This window comes from Phragmites australis, chromosome 17, assembly GCF_958298935.1.
Source record: "Phragmites australis chromosome 17, lpPhrAust1.1, whole genome shotgun sequence".
NCBI lineage: Eukaryota > Viridiplantae > Streptophyta > Magnoliopsida > Poales > Poaceae > Phragmites > Phragmites australis.
In genome coordinates, this window is record NC_084937.1 from 23,757,985 (window position 1) to 23,784,121 (window position 26,137).

Consider the following 26,137-nt stretch of genomic DNA (forward strand, 5'->3'; position numbering starts at 1 on the left):
TGCGAAAGCAAAATTTAAAAAAAATATGTGTGAGCATCTAGACTTAACAACCACAACTATCTAACCCATAACCATCAACTGAACATATATGTAAAAGGAACCATAATAATAACATCTGCAAAGAACTATATCAACCCATTAACCACCTCAAATCAAACTCGAAACTCTACAACTTATAAGAATAGATAAAAGCATTATGACCAAGAGCGTGGTATTTCAAAATTTTACACCCTGCAGGGGTACAACTTTACCCACAAGACTCGAGAACCATATGGCTTGAGTGACCACACAGATCCACTTAAGGGGTACTCATGTCAACCTTTCCCAATAAGCCTCAATCATTTGAATCAGATATCGCTTGGTGCGGAGCCCACTCAAGTTAACTCCCGGAGTAACCTCAAGTGTCTCTTACAAGCTCACCCGCTCACACCGTCGATGTGCAAGCTCAAATAATCACAGCTACAGAGGTATTCGGCTTATCTTACTATTATATCGACATATGGTAAGTGTGATAAGTGCTGGAGCCAACTGCAACAACGATCGCTGCTTAAGCGAAACAAGTGGTCTACAGTGTCTGGTTTCCTCTCCCGACCTACCTGGGAAACTCCACATCGAGGCACGAGAAACACCTCTAACACCGCTCATATCTCTCCTCATCCCCACTACTCAGCCAAACCACACCATCAACCCAACATGGTTATCGATGTGACAATAATTAAAGCATATAGCTCACGAATGGGGTTGAACCACCGCTCGACTTCTACCGAAGAATCTATACATGGCTAAGCATTTTGGTTAACTTTTAAACTAGATGAGCATGAATGAGGTGCTACAATATGCGTAACAACAAGCTAAAAGTGCAAGACATGTGAAATAAAAGCAAACTTTGCGATCTAAATTACTTCTGCAAGCTAACAAGAGGCCAGAGACTCCAGGTCAAAATCGGAACCTCTGGGTTGTACTCCGGATGGGGGGTTATCGGTTAACCATTTGTTAATTAACTTGGAAGGTCTGAGCTGAGTCCGGAACCTCCAGGTTAGGCCGAAATGTGCGGGTGAGGCTCCGAGCGAGGATTCTCTGCTAAATCTAAATCGAATTAACACAGACTATCCGGGTTAGGCAGATTATTCGGGTGAGGCTCCGAGCGAGGGTGCTCGGTTAAAAGCACCACGAATTACCCAGACCCTCCGGGTTTAACCCGGACTATCCGGGTTGGGCAGACTTGCACTTCTCGGTGATCTTCCTCGACCGATTCGACTCGCATATTAAATCTATCATGCATAAACATACATATACACTATACAAATAGTTCTATACTCAACTTGCACCCTAAACCCTAATGATTTTTTAGCACAATTCATCAAGGTTTTCACTGGGCTACCCGGACTATCCGGGTTATCTAGAGAGGTTGTTTCGAGGGGGAAAACTCAGCCGATTTGATTTGTGAATCTCTCCAAACTAAAGGGAAACATATTTGAGATAGTTCACAGAGTCTAGAACTCACTCACCAACCTAGCAACACGATTCCTAGCACAAATCTCATCTGAATCATATCTTTTTGTTCCAAAGCTCAAGAACTCGAGAAGTCCACAAACTTAGCTCCAAACTCGAAATCGACCCACCAATTCACGCATTCTTGCTAAGAAAAGCCTAAGAGACTTACCCACAGTACTTATGGAGGTTGGTTACCACCGCGTGATGAAGGAAACGAAAAAATCGCCTGGGAAGAGGAGTCCAACCGTGGTTCCTCATGCTTTAACCAAGAACACCAAGAACGTCAAGAATAGCTCGAATCTTCTAGGAAAATGCAAATGAATCAAATGGATGGAAAGCTTATGAGCTAGTGATCGCGTGAATACCACATGCGTACCTTGATTCGGCTTCTAGAGGGAGGAATTAAGGGAGAAAGAGAGAGAGAGCGGGAGCTCGGGCTGCACGGTGGGAGGGAGAGAGAGCTGGGAGAGTGAGGGGGAGAAAGGGAGTTGGTGGGGGATGCTGCCCCAAGAGGAGATGGGGTGGTTGGCCACCCATGTGGGCCCCACATACTAGAGAAAGAAGCATATTTCAACTGCAAATTTATTTTCTCTCTCCTGAATTTCTCTCTCTCATCCAATTGACTTAAAACCATGTGCTCTAATGCTCTGAAAGAAAATTACTCAAAATTAAACCTAATGCTTATGAAGCATAATTAGGCTTAATTACGTAATTATGGCTTTGGGACGTGACAATAGCACTACTTTTTCCTGTCGCCAACATCGACGGACATGAAGTAGTCGGCAACTACCTTTCCTCGCCTCCAAACCTAAAAGAGTATTGTGAGTACGATGATACTCATAAAACTTAATCCATATTGGGTACATATAATAATCTGACTTCAAGGATTATGCAATTGAACCATTAGTAAGGAGTAGGCCATATGGTTAAGTAAATTCATATGCGTAAGCAACCTTAACACCTATGTGTGGGTACTTAGACTTAACTACATATATCTTTCTACCCTGTAACCAACAACATGAGCATAAAGGTAACTGGAACCATAACAGTCATAGCTATGAACATAACCATCTCAACCACAACCCAACGTACCCTACATTCCCAAAGTCGAAACTCTACAACTATTGTAAATGGACAAAAAAATATGCTCATGACCGAGAGCACGACAATTCGAATTATTTTACACCCTACAAGGGGTACTCCTAGACCCACATGACATGAGACTACCGCCCACACAACATGTAAGTTGCGAGTGATGATTCACGTACTAACCATTCACGTATCCACCACGAATCTTTCTTCCCATATCGAGTAATGTGGAGGTCACCTAGATCCCGAGCGTACGACGACTTACCAGACACAATCTCAAGCGCCCCTAACAGCATTCTCGCTCACACCTCGACTCATGGGTCAAATGAACACGATGTCTTATGGTAGTTGGCATACCCATCCCATATCCGGGTATGTGGTAAGTACGTAAAGTGCTTAAGCCAACTGCAACAACGGTCGATGCTTAACCGATGCAAGCGGTCTATGGTATCCGGGCTCCTCTCCCAACCTACCCCTAGCACCGCCCATATCTCGTCTCATTCTCACATCTCATATCTCCCAACATCATAATTAATATTATTGTGAAAAATAAGTAAGCTCTAAGGTCGCGAACAATGGTTGAACTATCGCTTGACTTCTACCGAGGACCTAAGCATTGCTAAGTATTTTGAATAAAACTTGTAGGTTGGAGAACAACATTGCTAACCAGGTTACAAGGATAAGGAGCATCAACAATTCAAGGTGAATGCAATGCATTAATATAGGTCCTACCCATATAATCCGACATTGGATCACTGGCATTCCTAAGCAAAGACTCATCAATTTAGACTCCAAATGATTCAAATTGTAAGGTGCAATATACTTAGATGCTTGTCTTGCTACTCAAGGTGCTTTGCTCATGATCAGAACTGATCCGACGTCAATCTCAACCACAAAGAATGACGGCACGTCACTCTCTAAACAAAATATGAATGCATCGAATAAATAATCAAACGATAAAAAAGTGTGCATATGATGCATGCTTGAACAATAATAGAGCACCATATTTCAAAAACATTTGCAAAAAACCGCCAAAAGATTACAGTTTTAAAGTTTGAAACTCCAAACAATGTAACCTAAGTACATACAGCTTTGAATGGCTAGCAGTCATATCGACGTCAAAGTGGTGGTCTGATCGACAGCCAACAGAGAGTTTTGGCGCCTGGCGGTCTGACCGAAGGCATGGTAGTGGTCAGATCGCCGACCAACGGTCAGACTGACCCTAACTGCGGTCTAACTCTTGTATAGGGGTTTGAACTCGGATGTTCTGGTCATAACTGGCGGCCAGACCGGCCCTAGTGGCGGTCAGACTGGCATACGTTGCCAACAACACCTTTGTGGGTTCGCTAGCGAGGACTCTGGCAAAACCTTTGACGACGAAGGGCACCAAAGTACTCCACAAAACTAGGGGAATGTTTTACGTGGTCGTTCAGATGACATGCACGGTACGAACACGTAAAAACCCAAAATGAGATCTAGATCTAGCTTTCACTAGGGTTTCACGGTGAGAATCACAACGACGATCTCCTAGGCCAAGGAAACGATGGGAAAATGGCAGGGGGACGTTTAACTTAGTGTAGAGGAACTTCCTAGCAGATTGGAATCCTTCAGGAGAGCTTCGATTCACGGATCAGGCTCTCAGAGCGGTGTTGGAGCTCGCAGTGGGAGAACGCCCAAGGAGACGATTTCGGTGGTGAAAAGAGGGGGAAGAACTTAAGGAAGCCTTCAGGAAGCTCGAACAAGTCTTCACCGACGATCTTCGACCTTCAAACGCGACAGACAGACCTCACCTTCTCTCTCTAGGGTTTGGGGAGAAGGGGGAGTGAGAGAGGGAAAATGAGAGAGAGAGAGAGCGAAGAGAGACCGATCAATCCTCTTAAGTGAGCCTCTGTGCTTCTCGTAGTCAAACCACGGAAAACCCTGGTTAGATCGCGAGAACAGTCTTGTGCTGAAAACTTGATTCTATTCCCAAATTTCTATTCTTCTTCATCTCTGAGATATTTAGGGTTTTCCTACAGATATCTAAACTATCTCCAAGTACTTTTGAAACATGTTTAACTCAATTTAACAACCAAATACGTATAAAAATAATGTCATAATGATTATGCATGCTTAATTACGTAATTAACATGTTGGGACATGACATACCTCCCCTCCTTAAAAGAATCTCGACCAGAGATTCGGCAAACTCAGAGAAAATATGATGGTGATGAAGTTAAAGGGAATCTCCCACAAATGGAAAAGAACTCTTGTTGAATTTCATCGATGGTCAGACCACCGCTAGGCTTGGTCAGACCGTGGCTCGGTTAGATCGCGAAAATGGCGGTTGGACCAAAATCTATATAGAGAGTTTTGGGTTCTGGCGATTGAACCAAAAGATAGCGGGGAACCTTCACATGAGCTGGCGGTCAGACCGCAGCTACGCTTGGTCAGACCGCGGCTCGGTTAAATCATGAAAATGACGGTTGGACCAAAATCTATATAGAGAGTTTTGGATTCTCGCGATTGAACCAAAAGATAGCGGGGAACCTTCACATGAGCTGGCGGTCAGACCACGGCTCGGTTAGAACACGAAAATGACAGTTGGACCGAAATCTATACAGAGAGTTTTGGGTTCTGGAGGTCGGACAAACGTTATGCCGACGGTCAGACCGCCGACCAACGGTTAGACCGCATGCCTCGGGCGGTCAGACTGCCCGAGAACATAGAGCTTTTGGGTTCTAAGCAGCTCTGGCGGTCAGACCGGCAAACCAACAGCGGTCAAACTGCCCAGAGTATGGTTCTCCCGGTTGGATGGTTTCTAAGTGTAATCCTTTGGGAGCAAACTTTTCATTCAACATGGTGATAACTATAGACATGTGAGATGCTCCAATTGTGCAAAATTACAATGATATTCACAAGTTCTAAAAAAGTTCGGGATATTCGGAGTGGATTTGATCCTCACGCTTCCAAGTCGCTTTGTCTTTTGAGTGATTGCTCCATTGGACTTTGATAAACTTAATAGAATATCGTCGAGTTTTGCACTCGATTTCATCCAAAATCCGTGTTGGTCGCTCACAATAAGAAAGATCCAGTTGTAACCCTTGATTTGCAATCTCGGTGACTTTAGTTGGAACTCGAAGTCACTTCTTCAGTTGTGAGACGTGGAAAACATTATGAATGGCGGAGAGGGACAAATGCAAGTCCAATTGATAGCCCACCTCTTCACGTCGAGCAATGATTTGGAATGGTCACACATATCGAGGTGCTAGCTTCTCTTTAACTTGAAAGCGTCGAACTCCATTGAGTGGGGAGACTTTGAGATACACAAAATCTCCAATGGTGAATATAAGCTCTCGGTGGTGGTGATCCATATAGCTCTTCTGTTGGGACCGAGCCGTGAGGAGACACTTTCGAATAGTCAAAACATGCTCTTATGTGACCTTAACCAAATCCGGACCTAGAAAAGATCTTTCACCGGATTCAGACCAATTCAACGAGGTCCAGCATCTTCGGCCATAGAGATCTTCAAACGACGACATTTCAATACTTGATTGATAGTTGTTGTTGTAGAATAATTCCGTAAACGGCAAGCAAATCCCCACTTCTTCACATACGTGAGCGCACAAGCTCGGATCGTATCTTCCAAAATTTGATGCACCCTTTCGGTTTGACCATCAGTCTGAGGGTGGTAGATGGTACTGTGAAAGAGCTGAGTTCCCATGGCTCATTAAGGCTCTTCCAGAAATGAGAGACAAAGACGGAGCCACAGTCAGAGACGATCTTCACCGGAACACCATGAAGACAAACAACTCGTGTGAAGTATAGCTCTACATACTGCTTGACCGAGTATGTGGTTTTGACCAGAAAGAAATGAGTGGACTTCATCAACCGATCCACAATGACCCAAATCGAGTCATAGCCTTGAGAAGTCTTGCGTAACCTAGTGATAAAATCCATACCGGTCTCCTCCCACTTCCATGAGGGGATAGGTAGAGGCTGAAGTGTAACGACCGATTTGAAGTGTTCGGCCTTCACCCTCCGGCAAACATCACACTCGGCGACATACCTAGTGACTTCTCGCTTCATGCGAGTCCACCAAAATCTCTGCTTCAGATCTTGATACATCTTCGTGCTCCCGTGATAGATGGATAGCAATGAATCATAAGCTTCATCTAGAATATTCTTTGTCAACTCCAGAACTTTATGAACCACTAGTCTCTTCATGAACCATAAGACACCCTCATCATCCAGAGTAAAGCATCTAGCTTGCCCCTCCTTGAGCTTGTTACGGATCCTTTCCATGCCTCTATCTTTCTTTTGAGCTTCCTTGATTTGGTCGAGGAGGGCAGATCTTATCTCTAAGTTGGAAAGATAACCCCCCGGAACCATCTCGAGTTCAAGCCTCCGAAAATCATCACACAAATTGGAACTCGCGGGCGAAACTAAAAGACAACTGCATTGAGCCTTTCGGGTCAAGGCATCGGCGACAACGTTCGCCTTGCTCAGATGGTAATGGACCTCCAACTCATAGTCCTTGGTCAACTCAAGCTATCTCCTTTGTCTCATGTTGAGATCGCTTTGGGTGAAGATATATTTGAGGCTCTTGTGGTCGGTGTAGATGTTACAAATATTCCCGAGGAGATAGTGATAGGACAATGATATCACCTACAGCGGGTTGAATATGCGTTTTTAATAAAATTCACTCCTTTTACCGTTGGCCTAAACTTGCAGCGGAAAATAAACTAATAGATTTTTCATAAGTAAAAATTCTAAATATAGTAGGCTCAACTAGTGCACAATCATCCTAAATAAGTGTAAAAGTTACAATTTTAAGGTGACAAATATTATTCAAAACTAGCAAAAGATATGCAAGAAAACGTTAGTTGAAAATCCTAAAAATACTGTTCACCGAAGGCTCCGGGTTGACCCAGATACTTTGGGTTCAGATCTGATTTTACAATTTCCGGAGTTTCCGGGTTAAATTCAGAAGCTCCGAATTCAACATTGAATGAACTGAAAACTGAAATTAAATGACGCATGAGGAGTTCTAGCTCAAACCAAATGAAGTCTTATGTTCCAAATGATGATTCCAAGTAGATTCACGAAGAACATACAATCAATTTCACACGAGCAAGTAGATCGAGCAATATGCATAAATATTGAGCAAGAACTCAAGAACAAGAAAATAAGAGAGGAGACACAAGATTTATTTCTCGAAGTTCGAACACCTCCTCTAGAGATTCTTATGTCTCCGTTGAGAAGCTCGATCACACTTGAGTTTGGGTTTCCAGTCTTGATTTCGTCCCTTCTGGAGCAAAATCAAAGCATTCACAAACTTTCCACGGTACACCACAACCTTGAGTGCTCGTTGACGCCACCTAGCCACCTAGGAGCTTCATGCTCCAAGAGTAACAAATGTTTTGCGAACTTCTTATCGATGAACTCCAGTGCTTAAAATGGGAGTTTAGCTCACTTGTACTTAAACTTGCAACCTCTCAACCTAACTTCTCAAATCACACACTAAATTAGCGTGTGAGTGAGTTCTTTTGGTTCTAGAAGGTTTTTATTTAGCCGCAAACATTTTAATAATGGTTATACATTGATAAAAAATTTAAGTCATCAGGAACTAATTAGGTTTTAAGATGATAGAGTGCGGTAGTGACTAAGTACGAAAAGACTCATAAAATATGAATAGTATATTGAGCTAGAATATATTAAGTAATTTTAAAATTTTAACGACTACTGACATCTACGACTATTATATATGATATGTAGTCAACTTTTTGCAAAAAAATATCATTGTCCGGCACCGGATGAGCCTATAACTAACTAGTTACTTCCTCCACTCACAACTACTTTTCGTTTCGGACAAGATCTGATCAAAGTGATTTTTTTATTAATAATTTTTAAAATATTTAGTTTGAAAATAAAAAATCACTTATAAGTGTATATTTGTCTCGAAATACACTTTCAGAATCTCATAAAATTATTGAAGTTTATAAAACTATTTGAATAAAAAATAGTGACCAAATATAATATACTGCATAACGAGTGCCAATATGTGATTTTGCCGTTAAAAAAATGTCATTTTCTTATGTCGCACATGAGATCAAATTTGCTCATGAAATTTTACATGGATCCATAACATAAGCTCACTTATATTAGTGCATTTTTTGTCAATTTTTTTGAAAGCTCACTTATATTCCGTGTTACCCAACAGCACATAACCTATCCGCATCGAAGTCCTTGAAAAGTAGTTGGAGCACGCTGTCATGCGCTCGCTAATCATCCGGTGCGTGCTTCGGCCTTCGGCTTCCGAGATCGAGCTGTCACGCCGAGGCGACGCGAATCGGACGGAAACCAGCACAGCGACGCGAACACACAACGCAGATAAACACAAGAGGCGGGGGCGCCGAAGATCCACCTCGTCCTTCCCCTCGGTAGTTCCGCGTGCCGTCCTCCCTCGTCTCGTCTCGCTCCGCATCTCTCTCCGACTCTCGCCTTCGCCCTCGGCAGACGCTCTTCGGCGGCCTCTCCCCTTCCCCGGCTCCGGCGAGATGGAGCTAAAGCCCGGCATGTCGGCGCTCGTCACCGGCGGCGCCTCCGGCATAGGTAAGGAGCGCCCCTTCTCTCTCCGCGTCCGCGCGCGGACGCCCGCGAATGCTGAGTTGAGTCCTGATGCCCCGTGCCGCTTGCTTTTACCTGTACGAAGGGGGGAGATTCCTGCGAGCCGGGAGATGCTTGTTTCTGCGTTGACTCGTGGGCTGATTTGGTTTTTTTTTTTCTCGTGAGTTGAGAGCTTCGTGTGGGAAATGGGAGGGTTGGCCTAATTATGCGTTGTAGCACTTGAACTGGAGGCGAAATTAACGAGGGCGGGGCATGTTATTGCGGTTGAGCACCGCTTATGGTACGGTAATGGGTTAAAATTGTTTCAGGCAGAGCTAAAAGTGAAGTTTAAGCATCACACGGACACCATTCTTAACTTGTGAATGATTGTTGTGCCCGTACACAATAACAACGAGCTCAAGAGTATTGTTAGAAGAGAGTACTGTAGCAGGAACCAGTACCCATCCCCACCTTTAACGAAGTCCAGCACATGCACTTTTCGAGTTGTATCTGGATTTGGTGCCTGGCAATTATTCTGTATCAAAATGATCTGCTGACAATCGGAGCAGTTTGCAAACTACAGTAGCATATAGCTGATGGGAGAAGCTTTACTGGGGAGGTGCACACTTCAAACTGAAGGTTTGCTTGAAACGAAGTTGTGTACTAGAGTCATTACATAACGTGAAACCATGCAGGAATCTCTGTCTATAACAAATCTTGGCGAGGTTGCAACTGCAAGCAGAGGATAGTTTAAAAGCAACTGAAAGTTGAGGAGTACAAGCAAAATTAGATTAAACTAGCCACCATATTCTCAAGCTGACCATGGAATCAGACTGTACTCTCTTATACTGAGCTTATAATAGTGAATAAATAGGCTCGCTATTACTCTGATATGATGTAGATTGTAGACCGTGAGTTTAATGCGAGGAAAATTTTATGGTAGCTTCTACTCCCTTGAGTGTATGGGAGTATGGATTAAATCTACCCCTTTATTTCAATAGGATAATATAGATTCCTTCCAATGTATCAACTGACAATTCTTTTCTGTTTTTCAGGGAAAGCACTTTGCATTGCTTTTGCACAGAAGGGTTTATTTGTGACTGTTGTTGATTTCTCTGAGGAAAATGGAAGAGAAGTTGCTACATTAGTTCAAAAGGAAAACAACAAATTTCTTGGAGATCTTAGAGTCCCATCTGCTATATTTGTTAAGTGTGATGTTAGTAATGCAGGTATGATCTTTATGTTTAGGTTTTTGACTTTTAAATGTTAACTGAAAGCACAACTTTGCTTAAGCTCCAGGTTTGCCATGATCTTAAAGCCACACTATTTGATATGTAGATGATCTTGCTGCTTCTTTTGAGAAACATGTACGCATGTATGGTGGACTAGATATCTGCATTAATTGTGCTGGAATTGCCAACAAAACACTAGTTTATGATGATACATCTGATGGAACTAGAACATGGAGGCATGCTGTAAATGTGAACCTTGCTGCTGTTATTGATGGTACTCGCATTGCAGTAAGTCTATTGTTATTTGTTGGAATGAATCTATCAAGTTGATCTTTCAGTATCTCAAACTGTTAATTTGTAGTAACGCACAGCTTTGGCCACCAGTAAAAAATATAATATTATGAATTTGTCGAGACAAATCTTCATATGCAGCTTTTGTATGTCCAATTAAATATTCATAGAGATATTCTGCTAAAAATATTGATTTTCACAATTTACAAAGTTTGACTGCATGCATTTCAAAACATCACTTATGTTTTATTCCAGGAAGTAATAGTTTTGTCAGTATGTAGCATGTCCTTAAGGTTTCCTTGAGAGCAAGAAGTAGGATAGTATTTCAGATCAATTACAATAGACAGATGAGGCTTGCATTATTGATGGAGTTTGAATTCTTCATTTCTGTATCACTGTTGCCAATGCCACATGTACGCTACTTATGGTTTGATTTTTTAATCACCAGAGTCAAATAATGCGATCCCAAAAGAAGCCTGGTGTCATAATAAATATTGGTTCAGCAGCAGGCCTTTATCCTATGTTCTTCGATCCCATATATAGTGGGACAAAAGGTGCATATATGATCCCATATGTTCTTCTGGGCACCAGATTGCGATTTTGTAATATACAGCCAGTTCAAATATATTGATTTGTGTAAAATAATATGACCATAAAACTTCATTTTTGGCAGGGGGCGTGGTTATGTTTACAAGGTCACTTGCTCCATTGAAACGCCAAGGTGTTCGTGTCAATGTGCTCTGCCCTGAGGTATTACAAAATTACATGCCTGGATGCAAATCTTTATTTATTTTCTATCATTTGCTTACTTGCATTTGCTGTAATATTGTACATATATTTTTTAACCTTGTGAGAATTTGCTAGTGTTATATTTCAAAATATTAACTTGACAATAGTACAGTAGAGCACATTGTATTCTCCATTAGATAAATCCGTATTAATAGATAGTTCAACACAGGTGTGGACATGTACTTGAGATAAATTATTAAATCAAGATGGGGGCCAGAATTGTTGATAATTCAATCCAAGAAAGTCTGTGGATAATGGGCAAGAATTGATATCCACAGTTTTAGAAACTAGCGTATCATTTTGTCTGATGAATCATGATTAATTGCTGGTAGGAACAAAGGTGGCGTCGATATTTTATTATTATTATTATTTAGCTTGACCTATGTAATGGACTAATTTGTGCAGTTTGTTCAAACAAATCTGGCGGAACAAATCAATCGCAAAATTGTAGATGCAACTGGTGGATATTTGAAGATGGAGGATGTTGTTAATGGTATATCATTTCTCACATTGCTGAGCTGTAATTAACTGTTTAACACTTTCAGCTTTTTACCATAATTTTATGTGGGGACCAAAAATACTACATATTACTGCAAGCCTATGATGAGCTGTTCTAATATTATGTTGGGATGGGGTGTTTTAAATGATCTAATTGAAGACAAAATTATGTGTACATTTTTTTCTATGTAAAACACAGGTGAATCTGTTGCTACAAATTGAATTAAGTACATGTAGGTTACTAAACTTGCATGAATATGTCACTTGGATCTCTGAGCTTGAGAACTGTTGCGAATGATAGTGGGCCCATACCCTATCTGCCTGGTAAAGATGGTCTAGGCACATATCAATAATTTATCTCTTGCATATGATGTTTTATATTTCTCTTGTAATGTTATCTTTGAAGAACCATTTTATTTGGCTCAGGCGCATTTGAGCTTATAAAGGATGAGAGCAAGGCTGGTGCTTGCCTTTGGATAACGAAACGAAGAGGGATGGAATATTGGCCAACGCCAGAAGAACAAAGAAAGTATATACTGAATCCAAGCAAGTCAAAAAGGATGCTGACAAACAACATATATCCCAGTTTCCAAACACCTGAATTCTTTGAGAAGATGTAAGTACTAGGTAGTCCTGTCCTGCTCTGTTATATTTTTAGTTCTTAAGATGTGCTAGTCTTGCTCCCTAGCACTTTAGCTGGCTGTTCTTTTTCAAGCACTTCCCTAACATGGGTTAGGTCACTGATTCGACCACTAAAACAGAAAGTGAACAACATTAGGTCCCATGTTTCTCAATAGCGCTGCAACATTTGCTAGCAGGAAAGATGTCTGTACTGTATACACCAGCTGACATATTGCTTATTTTGATCTTATGAGATTTACCGTCCTATTAGAAAAATCTTTTGAATATTATGTTCTACATTCAACATCAATATAAACAGGTTCTTGCTATTTGTTATTTGCATCCGATAAAAACAGAGCTCTTCCAAGTTCTGTATTTTCTATGTGAGGGAATGAATATTTCAGATTCTTTTCCTTGGTGTTCTTTTGTTCTTCACTTGTCATTTTATAGAAGGTTATTTGATAAAATGGCAGAGCTTAGACTCTATTGCCTGTCAGTTATCATGTTTCACATGAAAAAATTGATGATTTGCCACCCAAAACTTTGGCCCCTTCGATTATAATGCCACCCAAGTCAATGACATATGGGACCGTCTGAGTGTATGACTGTGGACCAGAGTGGCAAATAAGCGAAGCCCATTTTTAGCGGTGGCAAATCATCAATTGGCCCGTTTCACACACCAGAAAGTTCCTCTGATGGCAATAGCCTGCCAGTTATATCTCACATAGGAACTGAGCTTGGCTTAGTTGGTTGGAGGTGTGGGTGTACACACTCACCACTCAGGTTCAAGTCCTCTTTGGCTTGAATCTGGGTGTCTATTTCTTCTTAATATGCAAAGTTTCCTAGTTCCTCTTAGGTGATTGATATTTTTTTGTTATTATATCTCACATGCTGGAAAATTCATCGGGGTATTCAAAATTGCATTTACTTTATTAATGATTGTCTCTTAATGATGTTTGTGTAGAGTTGTTCATACACTCAGCCATAATTTCCGCAATGCTACAAGACTTGACCGTGTGCGATTGAGATTGCCTATTGAACCACACAGTGCTCTGGTTAAAATAATATACGCTGGTGTAAATGCTAGTGATGTAAGTCTTTGGTTCTGTATTTCCAATTGCTTTCTTCTGATTGCCCTGTGCCCATTATTAACCTTTGGACAATTTAATGGTCTTGTGCAGGTAAACTTCAGCTCTGGGCGCTATTTCAGCGGTAATGCTAAAGAAGTTGCCACACGCCTTCCATTTGATGCTGGTTTTGAGGTAATTGATGTTCTCACACGTCCATGTTAATAGCATGCTCAGTGTTGGATAATGCTTTTAAGATGTATTACTCTGTAGCAACTTGCATTGTCATTCTTATACCATAAATTCCCAAGCATAACAATGTTACTGATAGTTCGATGGAGAAAGTTAATCATAGCAGTGAGCTCGCTAACAGCAGCAGGATCAGCAGACTTTTGTTGTCATCGTTCCACATGACACAATAGGAAAAACGGACGAAGTATGGTCATAACTCTGATTCATCAAATGCATCATGACATAAACTATAGTTGGTCCACTAAAAGAAAAACAGGAGACTCCATGGCATACAACATACTTATATCAATACCTGATTGCACATTCTATAATTCCATATGCATAGGCATTACGATATATAATTGAGTTACTGCATAGCCCTCCAGAGAAGTCAGAATTATTTCTGTACAAATTGCATTACAACTTTCTTTCTGGTCACCTGGGATGCTTTGACTTTCCTCATTAATTTTCCTTACCTTTTTTTCTCATGAGGAATCTTAATATATGCAGGGTGTGGGAATTGTTGCTTCTGTTGGAAATTCAGTGAATCATATCAAAGTTGGCACTCCGGTGGCCCTTATGACTTTTGGAAGCTATGCTGAATTCTCTCTGGTGCTGCGTTTTATGTCCATTTGTTACACATTAAATTACCTGCTAGCTCATGTCCTCCTTGAAATGAAAATCCCCAGCCTTTTGAATTCTCTGTCTGTCAGTAATGATTTTTCGCTTCACATCTTTCTTATGAAGGTTCTAGCCAAACATCTTCTTCCAGTGCCAAGACCAGACCCGGAGGTTGTTGCTATGCTGACATCAGGACTGACTGCTTCAATTGGTCTTGAAAAGGTTAAATTGATACACACACACACACACACACACATATATGTTTGTTTTCATTGCCTCCTGTATGGTCAACCAAACTTTTGTGCACTGAAATATTTATTTTGCATCCTATTCTGATGTGGTTGAATTTTTTGCTGGCTTTAGGCAGGCCAAATGACATCTGGGCAAGTTGTTTTAGTTACAGCAGCTGCTGGTGGAACAGGACAATTCGCTGTTCAGGTCAGCCGATGCCATTTTGATAACATTATTATGTCTTATTTGTTTGATGTAATGCTCAATTGCTCATAGTCATATATTTGTATATATTGCAAGGAGTCCAAACTTTAAAACCGTTTATTTAACTCCCCGAACTTTAAATACTAGATCACATAACCCCCTGAAGTGGTTTGCAACAGTAGTTTTGATGACGTGGCGGAGGTTTTGGTGATGTGGCTGCCATGTCACCTGTTTTTGATGACGCGGCTACCACGTTTTGAATCCCCTAGTGGCTGGAACTTTTTACACCGACCGTATTCTGGCCATTGAAGCAGATAGTGGGACCGGATGGTTTGACCAGGTCAAAATTGACCATGGGCTGTGGTTGCACAGGGTAGCCACGGCAGCAGTTCAGCGCAAGCTCGCTGCTGACGGCTTGGGTGACGGTGCAGCCGGGGGAAGGCGGCACAAGCGTCGGCATGAACTTGCGAATCCATTTGAAGGGTTTTCGGCCAGAGGGTCCGATCGGAGCCTAGCCGGCGATGTGCAGCAGGCGACGACAACGCTCGACGCATGCAGATAGCCACACTGGTGTCGGGCTGACTGCACCGCAACGCGCACACAAGATGTGTGATGGCCCCTCGAAGTTCACCTTGGTCACCAATAGAAGGAACGAGGCTCAGCAGGAAGGTGTCGATGGCAAGGGGCGGAGAAGACGTCAGACTTAGGGAAGAAGGCGCGCTGCTTGTTGATTTGCTCGGGGAAGGGGCGGATTGGCGCGAAGGAAGGCTGGGAAAGCTTCATGCGACCTCCTGCTTCTCTTCCATGAACTCGGTGTGTGCTGATCTGGCTTGGGTTCACCAGATTTTTCACCGCGGCGGTGTGGATTTGCGGCGGCTGCTTCGTGTATGCGGTGCGCTGTTGCTGCTGGCTCTCGGTTCGTGGCTCAATGGGAGGAGAGGGAGCAGGGAAAGGAGTGGAGGGGTGGCGCGGGAGGGGCACGCACGACGGTTGCGGCGTGGGAGGGGCACACATGGCCACGTGTGCACTGCCATGTCAGCGAAAATGATATCGTGGGCAGCCACGTCATCAAAACCGCTGCTGCAAACCACTCTAGGGGGTTATGTGATCCGATATTTATAGTTCAGGGGGGGTGTTAAATAAACGGTTTTAAAGTTCGAGGGGTTATCTAGACAACAAGAATAGTTCAGGGGAGTAATTTGGACTTTTTCCTAAATATAATGTTTTATATTATTTTTTGGAACTTGAACAGGATAACCATTCCTTGTAAGTTGGATAACTAGCTCTTAGGGCCATGCTTTAATCACTAAATGCACTTTTTGCTGCATCGAGCAATGAGCATGATATTCTAGGGTATGGGGATGACCATCTTTTGTTCTGTGTACATGTTATTCTATTTTGTTAATCATTTGCTATTGTTTTTTTAACCCTGGACCATATCCTTATATTCTGAATTGTTTCTTTACATATCTTCACTAGCTGGCAAAACTAGCAGGCAACAAGGTTGTTGCGACATGTGGAGGTGAAAGTAAGGCTGCACTTCTGGCTTCCTTAGGAGTTGATCGTGTCATCAATTACAGAAATGAAAGAATCAAAGATGTATGTTTTTGTTTCAGTTTTCCAGATTTACGTTCTGTACATTTACTGCACAGAATGCAATTTTACTATGTAATGTTTTATGCGTCATCAATTTTACTGTACATCACCTTAGGAGTCAGCTTGATAGCATATTCTTGTGTTGGCATAAATGTGCTACGTTTATTTTGTAGTCTATTATAGGTTTCTGTTATTGAGTTTTGTCCTACCTCTTGTGTTACCCTTACACTAGTGTAACCTTTCATGTAGCATGCATAATGCTAATGCAAAATGTTTGATGCACATGCTTGAATTACACTCATGTTGTGATGTGTCTGTAGAAAATGTTTAGTCACTAGTAGTATTGCTGAAATTATCAGTTCTAACTTTCAAGTGACTGTAAACTATTTAAACCGATCCCTTATTTGTGTTTTTCTCAATGCGTTTATTATGTTTGAATTCAGGTTCTGAAGGAAGAGTTCCCAAGAGGTTTAGACATCATATATGAATCTGTAGGTGGGGAAATGTTTGGCTTGTGCTTAAATGCACTCGCAATCCATGGGCGACTCATTGTAATTGGTATGATATCTCAGGTAATGTTGGCAGACCTCGAAACTCATGTCTTTTATTTATTATATTGTGAGTGGCAACATCCGAGGGGGGATATCCGGATATGTAAAAATTGTTTCGCGCTCCACCAAAATGAACATCCAGACTTTTAAGACAAATGATAAGTTTGTTAGACATATGTAGTTGGATGTTATTAGCCCTTAGTATAGGGGGTTCTTTGTATATGTACACAACTGTACATAGCCCTTTGAGGTCCTGGAATACAATATGAGTTGTTCATTTCTATCATGGTAGCAGAGCTTTAGGGATGTTCTCGATCCACACCGGACCTTCCATCCCTGCCACCGACGTGCCGCCAGCGAGTCGCCGGTGAGCCTCCGTCGGCTGTGGTCAAGCAACTCCACCTTCTTCCCTCTTCCCTTTCCTTGTTCCTCTCATTCCCCACCCGATCCCATACCCTTCCGCGCGGGCGCCACCATTGCCGCTGAGGCGTGCTTGCTCGAGCTCGCCGTCGCCTTCCGCTCCCGTGTCCGCTCGCGGTCCGCCGCTACATACGCCCAAGGAGGCTGAGAAGCTGGACCCCATCAAGCTTGTGTTAGCCTACGCCGCCACCTACAAGGAGAGGGACAGCCCGGTGCCGGCCCCGCCTTTGCGATGTGCGTGACGATGACGAGAGCCGCCACCCCTCCTTCGACCCATGTTGTGTGCTCGATCTGCTTAGGGCCGCTCCTGCTATGCCCCACCTCCCCATGGGACGTCGTCACCCAATCTATGCTCCCCTTCTCTCCTGCTGCTGATGTGTGCTGTTGTTGCTGCTGATGGTGTGCTGTGTGCATTGCGTTGTGTTGTGTAGTAAAGACACTAGTGGAGGAACACGCACCAGCGAGCATGGCTACTCCTCCGCTTCCCTCGCAGACCACCCCTATCGTCAAGTTGGATGAGACCAACTATCAGGAGTGGGCGGCACACATGTGGGTCATCCTCGATAGCTATCACCTACTGGGACACGTCACAGGTACGAGGCCCTATCCTCCGATGCCCGTCCTGCCGACGTCATCGGCGACACCATCTCCTGTCATGATGGATGAAGACAAGGTTGCTACATAGGCGACTAATGATGCCTTTGCCATTGACATTGCGGATGCTGAGGAGGCTTATCAGGCTGCCCTCGATGCTCTAGAGCAGTGGCATGCCGATGAGGCTCGAGTGAAGGCCATGCTCGTTCACAGTGTCAGCCGTGACATTTCCATGGAGATCATCAAGCTCCCTAGCTCGTGGGCAATCTGGATGTACCTTGAAGAGCACTATCACTAGGGTGGTGAGGCTCTCTACTAGTTGGGGCAGCTTGTGAGCTTTCGGCAGGGTGACTCCACTGTGGACGCATTCTACTGGCAGTTCACTTGTCTGTGGCGTCAAATCGACGATACGGATCATCCACTCTACTCCAGCTGCTCCACTTGCTGGCGGATGCAACAAGCTCAGCGTGACAGGCGGCGCATGTACGACTTCCTTATGTGACTTCGGCCTGAGTTTGAGCCCGTCCGTGCTTAGCTTGTGAGCATATCGCCGACCACTGTGGAGGTGCTTATTGCTCTTCGAGCCGAGGAGACACGGCTCTGAGCAACCATTAGTAGTTGTTCTGGCTGCGTCTACTGCTGCTTCGCAGCCTCTCTGAGCAACCATTAGTAGTTGTTCTGGCTGCATCTACTGCTGCTTCGCCTTCGGCTTCCACTTCGATGACTCGAGCTACGACTTCGTCTTCTGCCTCTACACCGACAACAGCTTTTGCACCTGCCTCTACTTTTAGAGACATCCAGTGCACCTACTGTAAGAAGTGGGGGCACTCTCGCTAGGAGTGTAGGATCCAGATGAAGGAGCTTCAGGCCCGCAGTGGTGGTGGTCCCTCCAAAGGGGGTCATCAAGTGGCTCCTCAAAAAGGGGGTCCCCAGGTGGTTCCTTTCAAGGGGGCACCACACTGTCACCGAGTGACATTGCTCAGCGTGTCTCCATTCTTCAGCGTCTCACTCACCCATCCTCGTCGGGATCTGTTGGCATTGCTCAATCTTCTCCAGGTATTTGGATCCTGGACTCTGGTGCCTCATTTCACATGACACCAGATTCTTCCTCTCTCACTTCTACATGGCCTCCTGCTATTCCTATCTCTGTTCAGATAGCTAATGGCACGGCTATGCTAGTCACCTGTCAAGGCACTCTTGTCACACCTCATGTTATTGTTCCTGATGTGTCTCATGTTACTAAGCTTTCTATGCAACTTCTTTCTGTGGTCAGCTCATTGACCAGGGTTATCGTGTTAGTTTTGATTCTTCCTCTTGTTTTGTTCAGGACTGTTAGACCAAGGCAATAGTTGGGACTGGCTGCCGTCGTAGAGACCATCAAGGCCTCTACATCCTCGATCATCTTCATCTACCATCCACTACTTCCGCCACATCGTCATTGATGTCTTCTGCCGCTGCTTCCACCATCGCTTCATCAGTTTGTTTTGCTCAGTGACATCATCATTTAGGTCATTTGTGTCGATCTCGCTTGTCATCTTTAGTGAGTTAGGGTTTTCCTCAGTCCCAGCAGCCTCCTCGCCTTCGAGCCGATTTTCTCTCTTCGGCTCCTGAGCTGTCTCCTCAGGCTCTTCTTGCAGTTGAGCCTGGCTCGTATCGTGAGGCTGCTTCTCATCCTAAGTGGCAGCTTACTATGGCAGAGGAGCTCGCTGCCCTTTAGCGCACTAGTACTTGGGACCTTGTTCCCCTGCCTCCTCATGCTTGGCTCATCACTTGCAAGTGGGTCTACAAGATTAAGACCCGCTCAGATGGCACCATTGAGTGTTACAAGACTCGTTTGGTTGCTCGTGGTTTCCAACAGGAGCATGGTCGTGATTATGATAAGACATTGCTCCTGTCACTCACATGACCATTGTTCCTTTGCTCATTGTTGTTGCTTTAGTTCGTCAGTGGTCCATCTCCCAGCTTAATGTCAAGAATGCATTTCTCAATGGAGGTTTACATGAGGAGGTATACATGTATCCACCTCCAGGTTATTTTGCTCCAGCTAGGCATGTTTGCCGTCTAAAACGTGCCCTCTATGGACTCAAACAAGCACCTCGTGCTTGGTTTGAGCGCTTCACCTATGTCATCAATGTTGCTGGATTCTCTTTTAGTGCTCATGATCCAGCACTCTTCGTTCACACTTCCTCTCGCGGAAGGACGCTTCTCCTTTATGTTGATGACATGCTCATCACTTGGGATGATTCTCAGCACATCTCCTTTGTGAAGAAGCGTCTTAGCAGTTCATGATGTCTGATTTGGGACTACTACGGTACTTCTTGGGGATTGAGGTCACCTCCATGCCTGATGGCTACTACCTCTCCCAGCAGAAGTACATTCAGGATAACTTGGATCGTTCTGGGCTCACATATCATTGCATTGCTAAGACTCCTATGGAGCTCAATCTTCACCTTCGTGCTACTGACGGTGAGCCTCTTGAGGATCCAACTCGCTCTCATCATCTTGTTGGGAGCCTGGTTTATCTCGGTATCACTCGTCCTGACATTTCTCATGCAGTTCATATTCTCAGCCAGTTCGTGTGTTCCCCCACTCAACTTCACTGCAATCATCTTCTCCGTGTTCTTCGCTATCTACGAGGAACCATCTCACGTCGCCTATTCTTTCCACGCTCTAGCTCACTGCAGTGTCAGGTGTATTCTGATGCGACCTGGGCTAGTGATCCCCCTGATCGTCTATCTCTTTCTGCCTATTGTGTTTTCCTTGGCTTCTCTCTCATTGCCTAGAAGACTAAGAAGCAGACTACAATATCCCGTTAGAGCACCGAGGCTGAGTTGAGAGCTATTGCGTTGGTGACAGCGATCACTTGGTTGAGATGGCTTCTAGCTGATCTTGGTGTTTCTACTCCGGGTTCTACTCCCCTATTGTCGGACAGAACTGAAGCGATTAGCATTGCCCGTGATCCAGTAAAACATGAGCTTACAAAACACATTGGAGTTGATGCTTCTTATACACGCTCTCAAGTGCAAGAACATGTTGTCACCCTTCAGTATGTGCCTTCAGCTTTGCAGCGAACTGATTTCTTCACCAAGTCGTAGACCAGGGCATGTCATATGTTTTATCTTTCCAAACTTGTTTCTGACTCACCATGAGTTTGAGGGGGGGGGGGGGGTGTTAGATATATATGTAGTTGGATGTTATTAGCCCTTAGTATAGGGGGTTCTTTGTATATGTACACAGTTGTACATTAGCCCTTTGAGGTCCTGGAATACAATCTGAGTTGTTCATTTCTATCAAAGTTGAGGACTTGAGGCTTATGATTCTGGCACTTTTCATTTGGTGGAAGAATCAACTCCCTCGGAATACTTTGCAGACTTGGAATTTACCTTGGAAAGATTTTTTGATCTATTATGGTTCTGTTGACACCTATCTGAATAGTTTTTGTTATTACCCTGTTTTCCTTGTAATTGTTTTTTAGCAAGATGCTATAGCTTATACCTGAATTGATACCAATTTGTTGATTTGGTGTTTTCAGTATCAAGGAGAAGATGGATGGAAGCCACAGAATTACACTGGACTATGTGAGAAGATTCTAGCTAAAAGTCAAAGTGTGGTATGTGTGCAGCTGAATACCTAACTTCTTCAGTTGGCATATAATGCATTTATATTCAATGTTCATCTACTAAATTAGTTAGGAGAATGCATCTAGCATACTAATAAAGTTTATCCCAGAGTTTGGGTTCTCATTGAGCCATGACATCAAACAAATTTTAGATGTTATGAAGAAATAACGGTCTCTATGTTTGGTTAAATGGCTCATAATTAGGAGAGAATAACTATATTCATTTTATGCACACCTATGAGAGGTTAAACTTTCTATATGATGGTCATTTACGGTCTGCGTGTACATCAGCATCAACATGTCAGGCATCCAGCTAGTTCCGACTATAGTTGAAACTTGAATCTGAATGTGCAGCTGCAGTGTTAAAACTGTGATGTCGAATTGTCCATTTAGCCCATTGGAAATTAGATCCAACATGACATAAGTTTGCTTTTCATTGGTACGTTTGCAAATTCAGGATACCATAGCAACAGACAAGCATCAACCTTTAGATAGGAGAGAAGTATCTCCACCTATAGGTTTAGAATTATAACTTTTAATAAAAAATACCAAACTTTTGGTAGCTATGAACCACTTCTACTTGCTCAAAGTTATATGTATAGTTCAGAAAATGTATGGGACAGCCATTGAGCCACATAGATAGGTGTTCGATTCAAAAGAATTCTTATGTAGTGTACTCCTTAAAACTTTGAACTCTTTCCGTTTTAATTGCAGGCTGGATTTTTCCTTGTTCAATATGCTCACCTGTGGCAAGATCATCTTGACAAACTTTTTGACCTCTATGCCTCTGGAAAGCTAAAGGTATGCTTCATAATGACACAGTGCCTGTGGATGTTCGATAAAATGGAAATAATCAGACAGCTGTTTCACTCCCAAAGATTTCGCCCTGCAATGGTTCATAACTTCTTGATAAATACTAAAGTTATACTTGGTTTCGCTATACTGCATATAACAGGTTTCCCTTGACCCCAAGAAATTCGTGGGTGTTGCTTCCGTGCCGGATGCAGTAGAATATCTTCATTCTGGCAGGAGTGTTGGCAAGGTACCACTGCTTCTATAAAAACATACGAGCATGTTCCTTCCTGTCTACTCAAGGCGACTTACAAATTTCGTTTGGATCATTTTCAGGTTGTTGTGTGCATTGATCCAGCGTACAGTCAGACTCTTGCCAAGTTATAGCTTGCGGACATATGATCAGCATCATCTTTCACGATCTCAAAGTAGGTTATACTGTTATAGGTACAGCCCTGACCGAGGTTCTTCTTCCTCGGTTATTTCTTGCCTGCCTGGGTGAATCAAACACAGGGCCATATTTTCCCAGCGGGTAAGAAATGAATAATTACATATTGTTGTATAGCTCAGTTTTCTGAATAGCTTACAAGATGCATATGAAGGGCAAGTGTGGACATGGAAATCGAGTAAGTTTTTAATCCCAGAGACTAGGATCCTATTGGACATCGTTTCACGTTCTGTGACATCGTTTGATCGTGACATTGTTTCACGTTCTGTGTAAAAGAACTTGTCTTATGCTCCGTTTCGTATGGTTCTGGATTCTCTAAAAACGTTTTGGAGTTGAAATTTTTTTCTACAGTAAATCAGAATTAATTTGTGCAATCATTTGTTTAGTTCAATAGATTTGGATTCTTGAAGATTGTATGCGAGAGGGAGAGATGATTTTAGTGAGAAATAACATTTTAAGTGATTCTCCTGCTAGTAAAAAAAAAATAGAAATGCTTCTTTTAGTTTCTTGTAAGAATAAAAAATCATATTTGTTTGGCAGGGATTCTTCTGTTTTTGGTAAGAATCAGAGCGGTTTCTCGCTGCTAAACACACCCTTAATAAAACGAGTCTTTGCTTGATTGTGGGATCATCTAAGCACTCATAAGGAGGTGCTGTTGCATCGGATGACAAATTCCGAAATTGATGTTTGGCAGCGTTCTAAATAAGTTGCCATCCCAAAATTTCCTGCCCGAAGAAAATTCATTTTGCTGCGGCGGTTCCGGCGTGCCCCGCGGACCGCCGGGCAGAGGGAGACGGCATAATACAGTGCGATTCGGCGCGTGAAGAGGGACGACGTGGAGATGCGGAGGGGAGCAGCGCGCAATTCGGCCGCCACTCTTGCGCCACGCTCCAAATTCGAACCAACAATTCAAACGGAGCTTGCACTGTGTCGGCAGTTTATCACTACGATTACAATAGCAGTAAATTAAATTAAACCAGGTTACATCAAACAGAAAAATATCAACAACACAAAGAGCAGCCCGACAAATACATGTCATGTTTAGATCATCCTTCACCCACATCTGTTCCATCTTCACTTTCACATGACCCGGTTGCGCGTATATCCAACTGTTGCGCTGCCCCTGTCGTAGGAGGAAGAGGTGAGACTACCCACAGGGGCAAAAGTCGTATTGAACGGGGTCCGACTCCTTCACCAACGAATTGATCATCCACCACCATACAAATAGTAAAATCATACTAGTGACACAGATAGTTTTTTAAAGATCTATCGCTAACAAAATATTTAGAAACTGTTGCTAAGTAGATATGTTTGTAACATGACCGGCTGCCTAGATGTGTCAGAACTAACAAACAGTTTTATAAATATATTTGTTTATATCATATAGATACAGACAGAGTTTAGAAAAATCCACCTATGATATTATCATAAACAGTTTCTTGTAAGATCCATTTATATATGTATAAGACACAAATGGATTTTTCTAAAAAAAACGGTCTATAGTTAAAGACTCAGGTCATATTTAAATTTGATCTCTCGCTCTTCACTTCTCACTACCCGTATAGACACAAACCACTCGCATCTCTCACTAAAGCGACGAGAAGTTTATCTCCCCTGCTCTTCTCATTGCCATCTGATCCCCTCCTGCAACTAAATTTTTTAGGGTTTGTTTTTACGAGGGAGGTTCGAGATCTAGGCTCCGAATTTCCTTCCATGCACTAAACTGAGTAGGGTTTGTATCATGGTTTTGTTAGGGTTTGATTCGATTTGTGTGTTGAGTGTAATTTTGTTGTTGTTATACGTTCTAGATCTGCATAGAATATATCTTTGTTCACTGCTATCAAGTGTTGGGATGATGGGATTGTTCCTATGGCTACTTCCACAGTCAGGATGCTTGGCGCCGATTTTGATCATATGGAATATGTGTTCTTCGCTGCTGTGAAGAGCATCACCGTGGACCCACTTTATGTTGTGAATCGTATTTTATTGTCTTTTATTCCTGATGGAAAAATTTCTAATGGTGTTCGTCACAATGGAGATATTTTCGTGAATTGTAAGACTGATTTAAACCATCATCTCTTAACAAGGGCAAGAGATTTGAAAGTAATATTGTTTGGTTATGGTGCATGTCTCAGTTAGTCTGGATGGAGTCTGATTCAGATAATAGCGAGATGATGTATAAAGAAAAATACTTTTATCGAGATTGTGGTGAAACGCATGTGTCTTGTTAAAGCTCAGTCCTTGAAGACCAGACGATATAATTAGGGATTGTGTATAGGTTTATGTTTTGAACAATGTGTGCCACTAATATTATGTATAGGACAATATATTTTTATGTGCTATATATCTATTTGATGTTCTTATATGATGCATGTGATATTCTTATATGCATGTGATGTTCTTATTTATGTGATACATATTATTGTGTGATGTATGTCATATCATGAGGGCAGCTAGTAAGCAAAATTGTTTTTCAAGGGGAAAGGGGCACACAGATGGTTTTAAAAAAAAAATCTGTCTGTGACACTTTATACAGTTGAATTTCAACAAAATCCGTATATGCCCTTAATATGCATAGATGATTTTTCAGAAAAATCCATATGTGTGTATTACGAAATTGATATGTATGTAGCTATTACAGACACGTCTTATTTAGAACCGTTTATGTGTAACTCTATTATAGACGGAGTTATAATCGTCGATAATAAGCTCGATATCACAGACAAATTTGCAGAGACGAAACTCACAATAGTATTTAAAATCCGTATATGATAAACCATTTTTTTAGTCTTTGCATACTTACCTCGTGATCCTCTTTTGAAGGTAGCGTACACACAGAGGCAGTAGCCGAAAAGCCCAGAGAGAACTAGATTTGCAATTCACGTCATGACCATGGCCTGATGGCCGTGACGTCGCCCATAAGGCCATAACCACTGAGATGAGTAGGCGCAACGCTATGAAGACCATGGTGAGCCAGCCGAAGCCTTCCGGACCGACGAACCGCCCCCGCAATTGCATCATGTCCACGTAGAGGATGCCAAACAGAGACGCGGCCGAGAGCGGGAAGAGGATGAGCAACACGTACGAGCTCCTCCGCGCCGTAGTCCGCCGCGTGCCACGCCATGCACCCACGCCACTCCGGCGGTGATCGCCAGCGCGGG

General features: G+C 42.8%; 1 protein-coding gene across 1 annotated transcript; it reads left to right on the forward strand.

Annotated features, from left to right (window-relative positions):
• The first annotated feature begins 8,866 nt into the window (after positions 1-8,866).
• LOC133896737 (uncharacterized) lies at positions 8,867-23,198 on the forward strand. Its single transcript, XM_062337341.1, has 18 exons — positions 8,867-9,177; positions 10,227-10,400; positions 10,510-10,691; positions 11,143-11,248; positions 11,368-11,444; positions 11,889-11,976; positions 12,408-12,597; positions 13,567-13,693; positions 13,784-13,864; positions 14,411-14,512; positions 14,648-14,743; positions 14,885-14,959; positions 16,436-16,555; positions 16,996-17,124; positions 21,650-21,727; positions 22,451-22,537; positions 22,692-22,778; positions 22,865-23,198. The coding sequence occupies exons 1-18, from the start codon at positions 9,123-9,125 to the stop codon at positions 22,913-22,915; spliced, it is 1,905 nt and encodes a 634-aa protein (XP_062193325.1). The 5' UTR covers positions 8,867-9,122; the 3' UTR covers positions 22,916-23,198.
• The last annotated feature ends 2,939 nt before the right edge of the window (positions 23,199-26,137 follow it).